This window comes from Thalassophryne amazonica, chromosome 10 (genome assembly GCF_902500255.1).
Source record: "Thalassophryne amazonica chromosome 10, fThaAma1.1, whole genome shotgun sequence".
NCBI classification, from domain to species: domain Eukaryota; kingdom Metazoa; phylum Chordata; class Actinopteri; order Batrachoidiformes; family Batrachoididae; genus Thalassophryne; species Thalassophryne amazonica.
This window is the reverse complement of record NC_047112.1, coordinates 24,377,452-24,390,327: the sequence shown is the minus strand read 5'-3', so window position 1 is coordinate 24,390,327 and position 12,876 is coordinate 24,377,452. Positions and strand designations below refer to the sequence as shown.

The 12,876-nt window shown below is 42.0% G+C and overlaps 1 protein-coding gene across 3 annotated transcripts; it reads left to right on the top strand.

The window, feature by feature from the left end:
* Positions 1 to 1,470: 1,470 nt before the first annotated feature.
* Positions 1,471 to 11,667, top strand: pars2 (prolyl-tRNA synthetase 2, mitochondrial). 3 transcript variants are annotated; one of them, XM_034179573.1, is made up of 4 exons: positions 1,471 to 1,608; positions 3,219 to 3,561; positions 10,283 to 10,528; positions 10,613 to 11,667. In XM_034179573.1, exons 2-4 carry the CDS (start codon positions 3,250 to 3,252, stop codon positions 11,489 to 11,491), a joined length of 1,437 nt encoding a protein of 478 aa, XP_034035464.1. In that variant the 5' UTR covers positions 1,471 to 1,608; positions 3,219 to 3,249; the 3' UTR covers positions 11,492 to 11,667. The 3 variants fall into 3 exon arrangements, with proteins under 3 accessions (XP_034035464.1, XP_034035465.1, XP_034035466.1); XM_034179574.1 differs by having other exon boundaries at positions 1,496 to 1,608; positions 3,222 to 3,561; XM_034179575.1 differs by having other exon boundaries at positions 1,509 to 1,608; positions 3,242 to 3,561.
* Positions 11,668 to 12,876: the final 1,209 nt, after the last annotated feature.

The window sequence follows — 12,876 nt, the reverse complement described above, 5'->3', positions numbered from 1 at the left end:
TAGCGGATTCCTAAAAACACACAAAGTGAATAATGTGTAAATAATTTAGAGGTGATTCAGCAGAAGGAGTGCCTTAATTAAGGCACCAAACAGGCCATGAAGCAGCACAGGCAACGCACAACAACAGCGAACGCACGACAACGGTGCCAAAACAAAACAAAAATAGACCAAACACGCTGTGGAGCAGCACAGGTAACGCACGACAACAGTGCTAAAAATAAAAAATAAAAAAAAATAATAAAATAAAAACGAAAGCGTTAGCAAGCTAGTTAGCTTGCCAACGCTGATGAAAGTTAGCTGATAAAAGTGCTCCGTCGCGATGTTTCGACCGTTAGAGGTCTTCCTTAGGCGTTGGAGCACAGTAAAAAAGTAAAAAAAAGTAAAAAGGTAAAAAAGTCTTGAAAAAGACTGTTAGTTCAAAGTCCAAAGCAGCAGGTAGCAGTCTCTGTGTAAACAGTCCCAACAGAGAGCCAAAATTCTGATGCAATCTCACTCCGAAGACAGGAAGTACCTCCAGCTACCAGATCCTTCTTGATCCCATTTGACATTGTTTATGTGCTCTAAACTTGAAGCAGTTCGTCATCCAAATTGAGGTAAAGTGGGTGAAAACACTTATTTCAATTGTGGTCCATTTACAAATCAAATGACAAAATAGAAATAAAAATAAAATAATAGTAATACTGATAATAATAATGATAATAATAATAATAGATTGTATATATGATAATAAGATCCTACACAATTTATAAATACATGAAGACAGGAAATGACCATTTTAAAAATTACGTAATTAACAGGAAATAAAAGAGTTGAGTTCTTAAAAAAAACAAAAAAAACCTTGTGGACTCACACGCCATTCCAGCTTATTATAGAAACTTTGCACAATTTATTACCACCCTTGAAAACACTAATAATATAAACACTAATCTAGAGCTCATGGATCTCCACAGGCAGTACACATTAAATGGGGTTTTCAGTGTTAAATTTAAATAGCCACAAAATCTGTAATCTGGATCAGATCTGGCTCAAACGTTGTTAGTCGATTAAAGATACCATCCTACATAACTCTCTCAAATATGAAATAAATTCGACCTTTTTGACAGAACAATGTTAAAGTATAGGGATTTTTCCTGATTTTGACCCTGAGATGACCTTGAAAATTGAATCAGTTCTTGCCTATCAGGATACGAATCTTCTGTGCTCCACAATGTTCACAAACAAACAAACAGGTGTGAAAACATGAATATTTTTAATATTGCATTTAATTAAAAGGGTGTGTTTTTACTTATTTGGGGGTGTGGATGGGCAACTGAGGCTTCATCATCTGCGCGTACGCATAGTCTGAGAAAGTTCTAAATTTGTTCGCGGGGGTACGAACAAATTTTAGGTACGAAAAAGTTTAAGCACATAGTTGTGCGACGACTGCACTGTGTGTTTAGTCCTCCTGACCTGTAGGTGGGGCAAGATGTATATGCAGTGGACATGCTTGTAGCTAAGGACCTGGTTTATGTAGGTTGTGTTCGTGGTTGTGGTGCTTCTTGTTGCTCATTTATCAGCGTCAGTTTGGAACAATAATATACGCTGACGTCTTTGCCTGTCATTCCTATGGTGAGTTGAATTAAAGGAAACTTAGACAATAAAGTCGTTCTTCACTTACACTAAGTGCGCTAACAGAGAAGCTAACTGCTATTTTTTTTTATTTTTGCCAACTGTCACTGTCGGTAAAATGTACATCACAAAATAATAAACGGCTATGGTTTTACTGTATTCATATATTAAATAATCTTTAGGTGTTGTACCAGGTGCTAAAAGTATCACTATAAATAGAAATACACTTCAGTAAAAACACAGATCTGTTTCTTGCAAAAGCTTTACATGGAGAGGAAAGGAGTGGATTGAGAAACAATGTTTTTTTTTATTATTTATGTATTATAATACTTAGTTTTGTTTTGGGGTTCAGTTTTTATATGTAATACTGGATACTTAAGTTGCTAAGATTATGTCACATTTTATTTCATTGTTTTTGTAAAGGCAGTGGATATTTTGGATACGGCAAACATGCACCTATTTGACCGGATCTCCTCGCTGATTGGCTAGTTCAAATTACGTCATCGTATACTTTATTTCAACATGGCGGTGTCCTCTGCAATGTTGAACTGGACGATATTTCACCGTACGTGGCACCGGCAAAATGGCGGGTTGCTCTGTTTTGCCGCCCGTCTAAATTTATTCACAACGCAACGGAACAGCCGCGAGCGGACTGGAACTTAAAGGCAATCGGAGTTTAACATCTCCTTATTTCACATTCATGATAGTAGCTTGATATTGGTGATTTTCATTATTGAAAATTGGCATATTTTACCATTCGCTATTTTCAGGGGTGGACTGATCGAAGGTTTTGCAGACATGACACTGACAGAGAAAAAACAGGAGAAACACACGTGCCGACGTGGACTTCTGTATTTCTGTTTACCATGGCATTTTGAATGTTTTATCATGTTAGCTACACAAAATGAGGCCACTTAAGGCCAAATAAAAAAATAAGTTGTTTAAAAATAAGTTCTTTATCATCCCCGCCCGACACAAAAAAATTACCAAGACTGCAAAAATGATTTCCACTGTGCCCAAAATTATTTCCACCGCGTGGCAAAAAGCGCCGGTGGAAATCATTTCGGGCACGACTATGCCACGTTTTTGAGCTGCTTTTAGCGATGGCACCCAAAACGGCATAGAATCCCTCTGCCAGTTGGTGATTTTCTGTTCCGATTCAAACGACTTTATGGCACCCAAAACGACATAGAATCCCTTCGACTTTATGGCACCCAAAACGGCATTAAAAGATGAAAAATTAGCACCAACACTCAATGCCGAAGTTGCCGCCATGTTGAAATAAACTCTTCGATGACATAATTTGAACTCGCCAATCAGCGAGGAGATCTGGTCAAATAGCGCTAGGTGCGTGTTTGCCGTATCTGGCAAAATATCCATTTAGTTTTGTAAATTTGTGTTAATGTGCAACTACAGCTGTGAAATTAGAGTAATGTAATATTTGTTTTGAAATACAGAAGAAACAAAAAACCATAAAATGATGTGGAAAAATCTGTATTTAATTATAGCTATTGAGTAAAGGTGCTTTGGCAGTTATTTTATCCTCTGACACACAGATTCTATTTAGCAAATATGTAATGTGCATTTGCCCCGTCTGTTTTTGAAACCAGCAGTACATCTGGCTTTACTACAGAGAGCATAATGTACAAGGTTTGGCAGAGAATCTTCCAGCACTTCCAGAAACACCTGATACCGCAAAGGAGGATTAATTTGAGGTGTACTGAGCACACAGCTAGTCCTGCGTCTACCCCTTCAGCGCACATCAGGCCCACAGTCCGAGTGTCGAACCTGTACCAGCCCTCCAGTCTGCGCGATATGGGGCAGGATGGGAAGTTACCCAGAGAGATGACCTGTAAGAGCCAGAGACTCATGCAACAGGCTGGACTCATTCATCCCTCCAGCCCGGGTTGTTACTACTACCTTCCTGCTACAGTCCGCTCCATGGAGAAGCTGGTGAGATTACATTTGGGGTTTTATTGTACACTCAACAAAAATATAAACGCAACACTTTTGGTTTTGCTCCCATTTTGTATGAGATGAACTCAAAGATCTAAAACTTTTTCCACATACACTATCACCATTTTCCTCAAATATTGTTCACAAACCAGTCTAAATCTGTGATAGTGAGCACTTCTTCTTTGCTGAGATAATCCATCCCACCTCACAGGTGTGCCATACCAAGATGCTGATTAGACACCATGATTAGTGCACAGGTGTGCCTTAGACTGCCCACAATAAAAGGCCACTCTAAAAGGTGCAGTTTTGTTTTATTGGGGGGGATACCAGTCAGTATCTGGTGCGACCACCATTTGCCTCATGCAGTGCAACACATCTCCTTCGCATAGAGTTGATCAGGTTGTCAATTGTGGCCTGTGGAATGTTGGTCCACTCCTCTTCAATGGCTGTGCGAAGTTGCTGGATATTGGCAGTAACTGGTACACGCTATCGTATACGCCGGTCCAGCGCATCCCAAACATGCTCAATGGGTGACATGTCCGGTGAGTATGCCGGCCATGCGAGAACTGGGACATTTTCAGCTTCCAAGAATTGTGTACAGATCCTTGCAACATGGGGCCGTGCATTATCCTGCTGCAACATGAGGTGATGTTCTTGGATGTATGGCACAACAGTGGGCGTCAGGATCTCGTCACGGTATCTCTGTGCATTCAAAATGCCATCAATAAAATGCACCTGTGTTCTTCGTCCATAACAGACGCCTGCCCATACCATAACCCCACCGCCACCATGGGCCACTCGATCCACAACATTGACATCAGAAAATCGCTCACCCACACGATGCCACACACGCTGTCTGCCATCTGCCCTAGACAGTGTGAACCGGGATTCATCCGTGAAGAGAACACCTCTCCAGCATGCCAGACGCCAGCGAATGTGAGCATTTGCCCACTCAAGTCGGTTACAACGACGAACGGGAGTCAGGTCGAGACCCCGATGAGGATGACGAGCATGCAGATGAGCTTCCCTGAGACGGTTTCTGACAGTTTGTGCAGAACTTCTTTGGTTATGTAAACCGATTGTTTCAGCAGCTGTCCGAGTGGCTGGTCTCAGACGATCTTGGAGGTGAACATGCTGGATGTGGAGGTCCTGGGCTGGTGTGGTTACACGTGGTCTGCGGTTGTGAGGCTGGTTGGATGTACTGCCAAATTCAATCAATCAATCAATCAATTTTTTTATATAGCGCCAAATCACAACAAACAGTTGCCCCATTGCGCTTTATATTGTAAGGCAAGGCCATACAATAATTATGTAAAACCCCAACGGTCAAAATGACCCCCTGTGAGCAAGCACTTGGCTACAGTGGGAAGGAAAAACTCCCTTTTAACAGGAAGAAACCTCCAGCAGAACCAGGCTCAGGGAGGGGCAGTCCTCTGCTGGGACTGGTTGGGGCTGAGGGAGAGAACCAGGAAAAAGACATGCTGTGGAGGGGAGCAGAGATCGATCACTAATGATTAAATGCAGAGTGGTGCATACAGAGCAAAAAGAGAAAGAAACAGTGCATCATGGGAACCCCCCAGCAGTCTACGTCTATAGCAGCATAACTAAGGGATGGTTCAGGGTCACCTGATCCAGCCCTAACTATAAGCTTTAGCAAAAAGGAAAGTTTTAAGCCTAATCTTAAAAGTAGAGAGGGTGTCTGTCTCCCTGATCTGAATTGGGAGCTGGTTCCACAGGAGAGGAGCCTGAAAGCTGAAGGCTCTGCCTCCCATTCTACTCTTACAAACCCTAGGAACTACAAGTAAGCCTGCAGTCTGAGAGCGAAGCGCTCTATTGTGGTGATATGGTACTACGAGGTCCCTAAGATAAGATGGGACCTGATTATTCAAAACCTTATAAGTAAGAAGAAGAATTTTAAATTCTATTCTAGAATTAACAGGAAGCCAATGAAGAGAGGCCAATATGGGTGAGATATGCTCTCTCCTTCTAGTCCCCGTCTTATTTTCTTCAATTAGTGATGAGTAGAAAGATGTCCTACTTTTACGGAGGGCTTTTTTATAGAGCAACAGACTCTTTTTCCAGGCTAAGTGAAGATCTTCTAAATTAGTGAGATGCCATTTCCTCTCCAACTTACGGGTTATCTGCTTTAAGCTACGAGTTTGTGAGTTATACCACGGAGTCAGGCACTTCTGATTTAAAGCTCTCTTTTTCAGAGGAGCTACAGCATCCAAAGTTGTCTTCAATGAGGATGTAAAACTACTGATGAGATACTCTATCTCACTTACAGAGTTTAGGTAGCTACTCTGCACTGTGTTGGTATATGGCATTAGAGAACATAAAGAAGGAATCATATCCTTAAACCTAGTTACAGCGCTTTCTGAAAGACTTCTAGTGTAATGAAACTTATTCCCCACTGCTGGGTAGTCCATCAGAGTAAATGTTATTAAGAAATGATCAGACAGAAGGGAGTTTTCAGGGAATACTGTTAAGTCTTCTATTTCCATACCATAAGTCAGAACAAGATCTAAGATATGATTAAAGTGGTGGGTGGACTCATTTACTTTTTGAGCAAAGCCAATAGAGTCTAATAATAGATTAAATGCAGTGTTGAGGCTGTCATTCTCAGCATCTGTGTGGATGTTAAAATCGCCCACTATAATTATCTTATCTGAGCTAAGCACTAAGTCAGACAAAAGGTCTGAAAATTCACAGAGAAACTCACAGTAACGACCAGGTGGACGATAGATAATAACAAATAAAACTGGTTTTTGGGACTTCCAATTTGGATGGACAAGACTAAGAGTCAAGCTTTCAAATGAATTAAGCTCTGTCTGGGTTTTTGATTAATTAATAAGCTGGAATGGAAGATTGCTGCTAATCCTCCGCCCCGGCCCGTGCTACGAGCATTCTGACAGTTAGTGTGACTCGGGGGTGTTGACTCATTTAAACTAACATATTCATCCTGCTGTAACCAGGTTTCTGTAAGGCAGAATAAATCAATATGTTGATCAATTATTATATCATTTACCAACAGGGACTTAGAAGAGAGAGACCTAATGTTTAATAGACCACATTTAACTGTTTTAGTCTGTGGTGCAGTTGAAGGTGCTATATTATTTTTTCTTTTTGAATTTTTATGCTTAAATAGATTTTTGCTGGTTATTGGTGGTCTGGGAGCAGACACCGTCTCCACGGGGATGGGGTAATGAGGGGATGGCAGGGGGAGAGAAGCTGCAGAGAGGTGTGTAAGACTACAGCTCTGCTTCCTGGTCCCAACCCTGGATAGTCACGGTTTGGAGGATTTAAGAAAATTGGCCAGATTTCTAGAAATGAGAGCTGCTCCATCCAAAGTGGGATGGATGCCGTCTCTCCTAACAAGACCAGGTTTTCCCCAGAAGCTTTGCCAATTATCTATGAAGCCCACCTCATTTTTTGGACACCACTCAGACAGCCAGCAATTCAAGGAGAACATGCGGCTAAACATGTCACTCCCGGTCCGATTGGGGAGGGGCCCAGAGAAAACTACAGAGTCCGACATTGTTTTTGCAAAGTTACACACCGATTCAATGTTAATTTTAGTGACCTCCGATTGGCGTAACCGGGTGTCATTACTGCCGACGTGAATTACAATCTTACCAAATTTACGCTTAGCCTTAGCCAGCAGTTTCAAATTTCCTTCAGTGTCGCCTGCTCTGGCCCCCGGAAGACAATTGACTATGGTTGCTGGTGTCGCTAACTTCACATTTCTCAAAACAGAGTCACCAATAACCAGAGTTTGATCCTCGGCGGGTGTGTCGTCGAGTGGGGAAAAACGGTTAGAAATGTGAACGGGTTGGCGGTGTACACAGGGCTTCTGTTTAGGGCTACGCTTCCTCCTCACAGTCACCCAGTCGGCCTGCTTTCCCGGCTGCTCGGGATCTGCCAGGGGGTAACTGACGGCGGCTAAGCTACCTTGGTCCGCACCGACTACAGGGGCCTGGCTAGCTGAAGAATATTCCACGGTGCGGAGCCGAGTCTCCAATTTGCCCAGCCTGGCCTCCAAAGCTACGAATAAGCTACACTTATTACAAGTACCATTACTGCTAAAGGAGGCCGAGGAATAACTAAACATTTCACACCCAGAGCAGAAAAGTGCGGGAGAGACAGGAGAAGCCGCCATGCTAAATCGGCTAAGAGCTAGTAGCTACGCTAAGCTAGCGGATTCCTAAAAACACGCAAAGTGAATAATGTGTAAATAATTTAGAGGTGATTCAGCAGAGGGAGTGCTTTAGTTAAGGCACGTAAAGATTACACTGGGAAACAAATCGTAATCTAGATAACTAGATCAATCTAACTGCGCAGATAAAACAGCTAACAGATACAGAAAAACACCGCTGTGCTCCGGAACAGGAAGTGATACAATACCGCAGTGAGAGCCAAGAATTCAGTTATAGAATTGCCTTTGGAGATGGCTTATGGTAGAGAAATGAACATTCAATACACGAGCAACAGCTCTGGTTGACATTCCTGCTGTCAGCATGCCAATTGCATGCTCCCTCAAATCTTGCGACATTTGTGGCATTGTGCTGTGTGATAAAACTGCACCTTTCAGAGTGGCCTTTTATTGTGGACAGTCTAAGGCACACCTGTGCACTAATCATGGTGTCTAATCAGCATCTTGATATGGCACACCTGTGAGGTGGGATGGATTATCTCAGCAAAGGAGAAGTGCTCACTATCACAGATTTAGACTGGTTTGTGAACAATATTTGAGGGAAATGGTGATATTGTGTATGTGGAAAAAGTTTTAGATCTTTGAGTTCATCTCATACAAAATGGGAGCAAAACCAAAAGTGTTGCGTTTATATTTTTGTTGAGTGTATGTATAAGTGATGATAAAGTGCATAGAGTAACCTTTGCTGTGATTGTATTTCCATTACCATAGAATTGCCCTCCAGGCTTAACAGGAAAAACAACTCACACACTCCTGCGTATGCAAATAGAACAAAATGCATTGTTAAAGTGAACAGTTTTTACCTTACCATTAACCATTCTTCGTGTGACATGTCTTTGTGTATGTGCTGGTCAACCGGCGTGTCAACATGAGTAACTTATCAAATTTCTGAAACTGCCCATGTAGCAAACAAATCAGTAAGGTGGTTGACAGCAGCAATATGTACAATAGCTTCTCCAGTTATTTGCTCTTTGCTCTTTTATGACCACATTGTTTAATCAGACTTAATAGCTACAACCCCTGGCAATAATTATGGAATCACCGGCCTCGGAGGATGTTCATTCAGTTGTTTAATTTTGTAGGAAAAAAGCAGATCACAGACATGACACAAAACTAAAGTCATTTCAAATGGCAACTTTCTGGCTTTAAGAAACACTATAAGAAATCAGGAAAAAAAAATTGTGGCAGTCAGTAACGGTTACTTTTTTAGACCAAGCAGAGGGAAAAAAAATATGGACTCACTCAGTTCTGAGGAAAAAATTATGGAATTACCTTGTAAATTTCCATCCCCAAAACTAACACCTGCATCAAATCAGATCTGCTCATTAGTCTGCATCTAAAAAGGAGTGATCACACCTTGGAGAGCTGTTGCACCAAGTGGACTGACATGAATCATGGCTCCAACACGAGAGATGTCAATTGAAACAAAGGAGAGGATTATCAAATTCTTAAAAGAGGGTAAATCATCACGCAATGTTGCAAAAGATGTTGGTTGTTCACAGTCAGCTGTGTCTAAACTCTGGACCAAATACAAACAACATGGGAAGGTTGTTAAAGGCAAACATACTGGTAGACCAAGGAAGACATCAAAGCGTCAAGACAGAAAATGTAAAGCAATATGTCTCAAAAATCGAAAATGCACAACAAAACAAATGAGGAATGAATGGGAGGAAACTGGAGTTAATGTCTGTGACCGAACTGTAAGAAACCGCCTAAAGGAAATGGCATTTACATACAGAAAAGCTAAACGAAAGCCATCATTAACACCTAAACAGAAAAAAACAAGGTTACAATGGGCTAAGGAAAAGCAATCGTGGACTGTGGATGACTGGATGAAAGTCATATTCAGTGATGAATCTCGAAACAAAAACTGTGAAAACATTCCTTGCAAAAAGACACATATGGTCAATGTCATGGCCTGCAAATAGTCCGGATCTTAATCCAATTGAAAATCTTTGGTGGAAGTTGAAGAAAATGGTCCATGACTAGGCTCCAACCTGCAAAGCTGATCTGGCAACAGCAATCAGAGAAAGTTGGAGCCAGATTGATGAAGAGTACTGTTTGTCACTCATTAAGTCCATGCCTCAGAGACTGCAAGCTGTTATAAAAGCCAGAGGTGGTGCAACAGAATACTAGTGATGTGTTGGAGCGTTCTTTTGTTTTTCATGATTCCATAACTTTTTCCTCAGAATTGAGTGATTCCATATTTTTTCCCTCTGCTTGGTCTAAAAAGTAACCGTTACTGACTGCCACAATTTTTTTTTCCTGATTTCTTATAGTGTTTCTTAAAGCCAGAAAGTTGCCATTTGAAATGACTTTAGTTTTGTGTCATGTCTGTGATCTGCTTTTTTCTACAAAATTAAACAACTGAATGAACATCCTTCGAGGCCGGTGATTCCATAATTTTTGCCAGGGGTTGTATTCAGTTAAGACATTTCTGAGAAGGCGATGGGTTTGTATATTTTACAGAACAGCTTTGTTCTAATGACCATCCCCAATCCACAGGTGAGGCTTATTGACCAGGAGATGCAGTCGATCGGCGGACAGAAACTGGACATGCCCAGTCTGTGCTCAGCTGACCTCTGGAAATCTAGCGAGCGCTGGAACTTGATGGGAAAGGACCTATTCCGAGTGAAAGACCGCCACGGTGCCGACTACTGTCTGGGTCCAACACACGAGGAGGCGGTGACAAGTCTAGTGGCTCACCAAGCCACACTTTCCTACAAACAGCTCCCACTGCTTCTTTACCAGGTGAACATTCATTGTGTTGTCACGAGTGTGTTTGTGTTATTTCTTACCATTTTTACTCCAGCACATGCCTTTGGTTTAAAATAGATCACCCGCAAATTCAGAGACGAGCTGAAGCCGAGGTTTGGTCTGCTGCGAGGAAAGGAGTTCTACATGAAGGACATGTACTCCTTTGATGTCAACAAAGAAGCAGCTCACCAGACGTATGAATCGGTGTGCCAGGCATACATGAGGCTTTTTTCCCGACTTGGCCTTCATTGCATCCAGGTGCAAGCGGACACGGGGAACATCGGTGGTACACTATCCCATGAATTCCAGCTGCCTGCAGACATCGGTGAGGACAGGCTTCGTCTTTGTAGGAACTGTTCCTTCTCTGCCAATGCAGAGACTTTGTCATCTGGTGGAAGTGACTGCCCGCAGTGCAAAACGGGCACCCTGGTAGATTCAAAGGGTATCGAGGTTGGCCACACCTTTTACCTGGGTAAAAAGTACTCTGATGTATTCAATGCCACCTTCAGTAATGCTCAAAGCAAGTCCTGTGTTGCTGAGATGGGCTGCTTTGGTCTGGGTGTAACTCGGATTCTTGCTGCAGCCATTGAGGTGATGTCAACAGAAGAGAGCATCCGGTGGCCAGGACTTCTGGCCCCGTACCAGGTGTGTGTTCTACCACCTAAAAAAGGCAGTAAGGACAAAATGAAAGACTTAGCTGAGGAAGTAATTAATACGTTGCAAGATAAACTGCCAGGATTGAGAGATGAAGTTATTCTTGATGACCGTACGCACATGACCATTGGTAAGAGGTTGAAGGACGCTAACAGACTAGGCTACCCGTATGTTATCGCAATAGGACAGAGTGCTCTGGAGGAAATGCCCAGGTTTGAGGTGATCTGTCAGCAGATAAATGAGACAATGTTTCTCAGTAAGGACGGACTGTTAGACTTACTGGGAAGAGTGGAAACTGTGTGATTAATTCTAAAGGTGCCAATAAATGATATTTCTTTGTTTTCTGTGTTGGGAGCTGGTAAATGTGGTGTTAATGGGGTGAATGTAAAAGATGTGTTGGCTTCTGTCATTATTTTGTATGGTAAATGGGCCTGTCTTAATAAAAATTTGCTCACTGAGGTGAGCAGGAATTACACTTATTTCCCAATACATGTTTGTATCTTTGACATGCAGCTACTATCTTGGTATAACTCTGTGAAGTTATTAACGTAATAAATACTGTAAATATCTAACAGGGAGGTGTTGATAATTACAAGTTTGAGTTGCAGACATTTTATTTTACAAAAAAATCAACTCCGTCAAAAGTGTTTATGGGGCACGGGGATGCCACGCCCATATTTCAAAGCATTAGTCGTACTCGTACACAGAAAATTGTACATGGGCTTTAAACAATCAGCTTCAATAAAGATAAAAAATTTGCGCTCGTTTCTATAAAATTTGCCATTTTGCTATATATAAGCACAGGGCTGGAAAATTGACCTTGATTGTTGACAATCAACCAAACATAATCACTTCTCCCATTCAGTCCACTGTACGTGCCAAGTTTGATTAAAATCAGGTGTTCTTCGGGTACAGAGCACCATGGTGATGACAGCACAAAATGCTTCCTGTGGTGTTTTTAAAAAACAAGCTTTTCTAAACAGTATATGATGCTCCGAGGAACATCCGAGATGGTGGACATGAGTGATATTGAACATCACAGACCCCCTTCCCTCCAAAAAACAAAACATACCAATAAGAAAAGAAGTGCTGCTGAATTATTCACATTGTGGACTAAAATTAATGTTTCCAAACTCACCATTTGTGGGAGAACTCTGTACGCTTCCAGTGTTGGTAGGATGGTCACTTTGTCACAGCTCCAGCATTCCTCTGTGGAGAGAGGAGAACCTTCCAGAAGGACAACCATCTCTGCAGCAATCCACCAATCAGGTGACCAGACAGAAGCCACTCTTTAGTAAAAGGCACATGACAGCCCACCTGGAGATTGTCAAAGGGCACCAGAAGGACTCTCAGACCATCAGAAACAAAATTCTCTGGTCTGATGAGACAAAGATTAAATTGTGGTGTGAATGCCAGGCACCATCTCTACAGTGAAGCATGGTGGTGGCAGCATCTTGCTGTGGGGATGTTTTTCAGTAGCAGGAACTGGGAGACTAGTCAGACCTGAATCCAATTGAACATCTCTGGAGAGATCTGAAAATGGCTGTGCACCAACACTCCCCATCCAACCTGATGGAGTTTGAGAGGTGCTGCAAAGAGGAATGGACAAAACTACCCAAAGATAGGTGCACCAAGCTTGTTGCAAGAAGACTTGAGGCTGTAATTGCTGCTAAAGGTGCATCAACAAA

Bases quoted from the DNA above. Each gene is read 5' to 3' on its own strand.
- pars2 (XM_034179573.1), top strand. From the start codon at position 3,250: ATGTACAAGGTTTGGCAGAGAATCTTCCAGCACTTCCAGAAACACCTG. The intron at 3,562-10,282 runs GTGAGATTACAT...CCCAATCCACAG, and splicing joins TCCGCTCCATGGAGAAGCTG to GTGAGGCTTATTGACCAGGA. The intron at 10,529-10,612 runs GTGAACATTCAT...GGTTTAAAATAG, and splicing joins TCCCACTGCTTCTTTACCAG to ATCACCCGCAAATTCAGAGA.